This window comes from Triticum dicoccoides, chromosome 6A, assembly GCF_002162155.2.
Source record: "Triticum dicoccoides isolate Atlit2015 ecotype Zavitan chromosome 6A, WEW_v2.0, whole genome shotgun sequence".
Taxonomy (NCBI): Eukaryota; Viridiplantae; Streptophyta; class Magnoliopsida; order Poales; family Poaceae; genus Triticum; species Triticum dicoccoides.
Window position 1 is genome coordinate 594,352,039 of NC_041390.1, and position 5,534 is coordinate 594,357,572.

At 54.7% G+C, this 5,534-nt stretch overlaps 1 protein-coding gene across 1 annotated transcript; it reads left to right on the top strand.

Annotated features, from left to right (window-relative positions):
* The first annotated feature begins 1,072 nt into the window (after positions 1-1,072).
* LOC119318253 (pectinesterase/pectinesterase inhibitor PPE8B-like) lies at positions 1,073-4,623 on the top strand. Its single transcript, XM_037592774.1, has 2 exons — positions 1,073-2,174; positions 3,711-4,623. The coding sequence occupies exons 1-2, from the start codon at positions 1,247-1,249 to the stop codon at positions 4,433-4,435; spliced, it is 1,653 nt and encodes a 550-aa protein (XP_037448671.1). The 5' UTR covers positions 1,073-1,246; the 3' UTR covers positions 4,436-4,623.
* Positions 4,624-5,534: the final 911 nt, after the last annotated feature.

The following is a 5,534-nucleotide window of genomic DNA, read 5'->3' on the forward strand; positions in this document are numbered from 1 at the left end:
CCGGCCCGACACCGAAAATCACCGCCGACCCCAACGCCGGTGATCAACTGTTCCCTCCTCGGCCGCGACAGGGGAGGGGAAGCGGAGATAGGGGAAGCGGAGAGACAGGGGAAGCGGAGAGGTGGGAGGGCGAGCAGAGATGGAAACGAAGACGGGAGGGTTTTTCTTGTAAATTGGCCACCGCTTCGCTTCTCCAAACGACACGTGGCGCGGGGGTCTGGTCAACAGGTGGTCAGCCCGTGGCGTACCGGTTCAGTACGGTGAACAGTGACCGTATAATCATGTCCCATCGTACAAAGTGACCGTAATGACCGTATTTTGATGTACGGTGACCAAACTGAGCTCGCTGCGCAAGTTCAAGTACCTGTAGTGCATTTTACTCAATATGAAATGCGGTTCAATCACTAGCATTCCTAACTAGTATGTACTACTCCCTCCATTCCACAATGTAGTGCTTTCTCTATCCACGTGCTTCAACTTTGATCATAAATTTAACTACCAAGACCGATTGCGGCGGGAGCAAAAATTATATCAGTAAATTCGTATTTGAAAGAAGTTTTCAATTATATATTTTTTTTCTCCCGCCGCAATTGGTCTCGTTGGTTAAATTTATGGTTAAAGTTGGACCTCGGGAAGCGCGGGCGCACTATACTCCCTCCATTCCACAATGTAGTGCTTCCTCTATCCCCGTGCTTCAATTTTAACCATAAATTTAACCATCAAGACCGATTGCGGCGGGAGCAAAAATTATATCAGTGAATTCGTATTTGAAAGAAGTTTTCAATTATATTTTTTTTTCTTACGTCGCAGTTGGTCTCGTTAATTAAATTTATGGTTAAAATTGAACCTCAGAAAGCGGGCGCACTATATTTTAAAATGGAGGGAGTATTATGGAATGGAGGGAGTACGTCTTTGGTGTGTGTGTGTCTTACCAGACTGCATACTACTACTATGTGCATTGTGTCTTTGGGAAGACAAAAACTATCAATGCTTAACGATTAAGCAAGTAAACAAAACTGGGGAGGAAATTCACGACGGCGGAAAAGGCAACGGAAGCAGAGCGTCGGTCTCCGTTCGGTCTGCACCATCGAACAACCCACGGCAGTGCCGGTGCAGGCTGCAGAGCAGCTACTGCCGCGGGCACAGAAAGCAGCGCCCATATATGCCAATGCCACCCATCGGTCGCCCTCGCAAAGCTATACACTGCACCTGTCACTGAGTCACCACACTAGCTAGCTGCGCGCCCATGGCGCCGACGTCTCCGAGCTCCGCGCCTCGTCTCCTCCTCGCGCTCTCCCTCAGCCTCCTCCTCACCAGCGCGCACCAGCTGACGGCGCCAACGCCGCCCGCGCCGTCCAAGGCGACGGCTGCCGGCATTTCGCCCGAGCTCGTCTCCACGTTGCAGGAGGCTCTGGGCGCGATCAAGGACGTCGCGTCCATCGTCTCCTCCTTCCCTATCGTCGGCGGCGTCCTTGGCGGCGATGACCTCCGCCTCTCCTCTGCCATCAACGACTGCCTCGACCTGCTCGACCTCTCCTCCGACGAGCTGTCCTGGTCGATGTCCGCCGCTTCGCCGTCGACCGCGGGCGCGGGGGCCGCCGGCCGCGTCGGCACGGGCGACGCACAGGCCGACCTCCGTGCGTGGCTCAGCGGCGCACTCGGCAACCAGGACACCTGCAAGGACGGCCTCGACGACACCGACTCCGTGCTAGGCTCGCTCGTCTCCACGGGCCTCCAGGCCGTCACGTCCCTGCTGGGCGGCGGGCTCGGCCAGGTCGCCGCCGGCGAGGAAGCCGCGTCGTCCGCCCGCACCAGTGGTCACCGGGGGCGCGGCCTCGGCCAGGGGGCTCACCACCCGCACTGGCTGGGCGGCAGGGAGCGCCGGCTTCTGCAGATGCGGGTGGGTCCGGGCGGAATGCCGGTGGACGCGGTGGTGGCGCAGGACGGGAGCGGCAACCACACGACTGTCCAGGCCGCCCTGGACGCGGCGCCGTCGGAGCGCGACGATGGCCGGTACGTCATCTACGTGAAGCGCGGCGTGTACAGGGAGACGGTGGAGGTGAAGAAGAAGAAGTGGAACGTGATGTTGGTCGGCGACGGCATGGGCGCCACCGTGATCTCCGGCCGGCTGAACTACGTCGACGGCTACTCCACCTTCCGCACCGCCACCGTCGGTGAGTTCGTGCTCTGCTCCCTACAGTTTCATCAAGCCAGTCCTTCCATTAATTCTAGAAAATTAAGTTGATCGTGTGAGTTTAAGGCGTGGTCAAGGTCAAACCGTAGCATGCACCATGCACTCAATGGCTCTTGTGATGCTTCGGATGCATGCACCCCCACACACTAGCCTGTCTCTGCCATTGCTTTGCTTAAGCTTGCACTTACACGGTCGATCACCTGAGATCTTAGCTCGTGACCACCTCCACGAGATGCATGTAGCCGGAGTAGCACGGTCAAATGTGTCATCATTGTACTGTCTGGACGAGATGCTGTGGCTGGTACATACTAGTACGATTCCCTTAAGGCGCATGCCGATGCAGTACCGTGGTACAAACTCTGCTCTATGTGTTGTAGTGTAGCATATCAATGTTACCGTAGTAGGAGTAGTACAACTTTGCTCCAGCCGTATATATGTCACTGTGCAGCATTTTGTTTTGCTTTCTCCGGTGCATCTTGTTACCTGCCGCGCCTAGCTCGCTTCTCGTGCATGTACTACATGCACTGGACTCCAGCTACCCTCCCACACAGTGTCTAATGCACTGTTCATCTAATCTTAGCCGTGGTGCGCAGTGTGCACATTCAAGTCCTGACTCCCCCGCCTGACACCTTCCCGGATCGACCACGCGCCTAGCTTGAATACAGAACATGCAGCATGCATTAATAGGGCCAGGGGTAGTTGCACTTGCACTTCAGCGACGAATTCAATGGACAATACCACATGTTTGGCTCAACAAGTCAAAACACACGCCCCCCCTGCCGAGCTCTACGCGTGGCACACTGTTGCCCGTGAGACAGCAGGTCGTGCCGGTGGCCATGCGGTGCGGTGCACGGCATAGAACGTTCTCTTTGCGACCAGGACGTAGGGAGTGCATGCAGCTAGGACCGGTAGCGCCGCACCCTACTTGCTTTAGCTGCCGGGTGCCAAGACAAGCCACGAGACCTCTCGCATCGTACGTTCTGTAGTCGATCATGGGATGGGATGCAGGGCCCGGAGGGGAGGACGGGTCGGGTCACGCTGCTGAGACTCAGATGAGCACGTCGTTTTCTCCTTTTGCTGGCCGTCGGTCACACACAGTACTGCGGGAGGGAGATCACCGACAGACACAGCGCTGATCCGGCTGGTGCTGCCCGATCTTTTGCTTCTAGTCCGGGCGTCTGTCTGCGCTGTGGCTTAGCATTAGCAGCATGTCATCTTCAGGGGGCCACTTTGATGGACGAAACCGTAGGTGCGTAAAGCTTCAGTTCCATGCATGGCTTTATCGACGTGTCCCAAACCCTGGTCGGTCTGACGAGCACGTTATACTATCAAGCTTGCCGCTAGTGCTTGTCGCTTGACCGACTCGGCCAAATGTCATTGTCACGGGATGTTCGGATCCAAATCATGCGAGATATATATACTTCTGACCACCCAAGAATTACTGTTACTGAGTACTTATCTCCGTCGATATTTTTTTTCTCTGCCTGACGTGGTGTCGTGCATGCATGCATTGCAGCTGTGGTTGGCAAGGGTTTCATCGCGCGGGACATGACGTTCGAGAACACGGCGGGGCCGGCCAAGCACCAGGCGGTGGCGCTGCGGTGCGACTCGGACTTGTCCGTCTTCTACCGATGCGCCTTTGAAGGCCACCAGGACACGCTATACGCGCACTCGCTCCGCCAGTTCTACCGCGACTGCAACATCGCTGGCACTGTCGACTTCGTCTTTGGCAACGCCGCCGCCGTCTTTCAGAATTGCCACCTCCTTGCCCGCGCGCCGCTGCCGGGCCAGAAGAACTCCGTCACTGCGCAGGGTCGCTTCAACGCCTCCATGAACTCCGGCTTCGCCTTCCAGTTCTGCAACGTCTCCGCGCACGACGACCTCCTTCGAGCCCAGGTAAACCAGACCGACAAGGCCGTCGCCACGCAGACCTTCCTGGGGCGGCCGTGGAAGGCGTACTCGCGGGTGGTGTTCATGCAGTCTTACATCGGCACTGTGGTCCGGCCCGAGGGGTGGCTCGCGTGGGACGACAACCAGTCCACGCTTGGCACGCTCTACTACGGTGAGTACATGAACATAGGGCCTGGCGCCGGCATCGGCGGCAGGGTGAGGTGGCCGGGCTACCACGTGACGATGAGCCCTGCCGAGGCCAGCAACTTCACCGTGGCGCAGTTCATCGAGGGCAACATGTGGCTGCCGACCACGGGCGTCAGGTTCACGTCTGGGCTGCTCGCTTCTTGAACTCTTGATCATCATCTGAGTCTGCATGCTACTCTGAGGGGTCTAGAAGTACGGGGTGCTGTCGTTCCTCGTCACGTATTATGGATGGAACAAAATTTAGGGAATTAGTTGATGGGTTGTTATACTTATTCCTGAATGGGGCATATTAAGGTTTGTGTATGAATGAATGAAGTGGTGGTTTTTTTTTCTTTGATCAGTACGTACGATCTTTGACTACACCGGTTCTTCTTGTAGAAGCAGACGTTTCTATGTGGACCTTGCGCCTCTATTCACATTCATCTCTCACCGCCTTGTCACTTTTCCTTTTTGCTTCCTTCTCTGCCAAGTCTAACTTGGCTTGCATGGCTTGCACCACCAAGCCCTTTGTTGTGATCACCTCATCAATTTGATGCGGCTTCTCATTCTATTGTGAGCATATCCTTCATCCTATTCCTTCCATCGAGCCGCTCCTTGCTCGACCCTCCTAGGCCTCCTCTCACCCTTATCATTGCCATCTTCAACCTCCAAAGAAGATGAGTTACTTGACATCTCGCTTTCTTCGATGGAGCATCATCATTCCTTGTCTTCTTCTCGTTGTGGTCAAGCAAGTTTCAACAATATCCAAACACACAATTCTTGCCCTTTGTCTTTGTCGGTTGTTTGTACCTGTTTTGAACAACCCCATCGTAAAACATATAATTGGAAGCTGAGCAACAGTGTTCAAATACATATAAGGCTCGGTCAATATTCCCAATGTTCATAGACATGACAAACACTCACATATTCATCATTGTGGCACCACTAGGAGGCACATTCCTCACTTCCTCCAAACAACTGTTCATCGATTGCAAGCCTAAAAAAATGATGTTCTCACGATTTGTGAGGGACTTGAGTGAGCGCTCGGGCGTTCCCTTCACAGATTTGTTGTAGTTTTCCTCCTCGACGTGTTACATCGAGACGATCATTCCGGTGGCCACGTCAAATATGATGCTCTCCAATGCTCATACCAAGGTATATCTTCATCGCACGTGTAGTTTGCTTGCCTGACCTCTTCTTGGCCTCAAGAAGTATCAAATTGGTCCATGTGCATCTCTCTCTCTCTCTCTCTCTCTCTCTCTCT

What these genes read in the sequence shown, in the direction of transcription:
- LOC119318253 (XM_037592774.1), top strand. Translation starts at nt 1,247, where the DNA reads ATGGCGCCGACGTCTCCGAGCTCCGCGCCTCGTCTCCTCCTCGCGCTC. An exon ending in CTTCCGCACCGCCACCGTCG is followed by an intron (nt 2,175 to 3,710) that starts GTGAGTTCGTGC and finishes CATGCATTGCAG; the next exon opens with CTGTGGTTGGCAAGGGTTTC.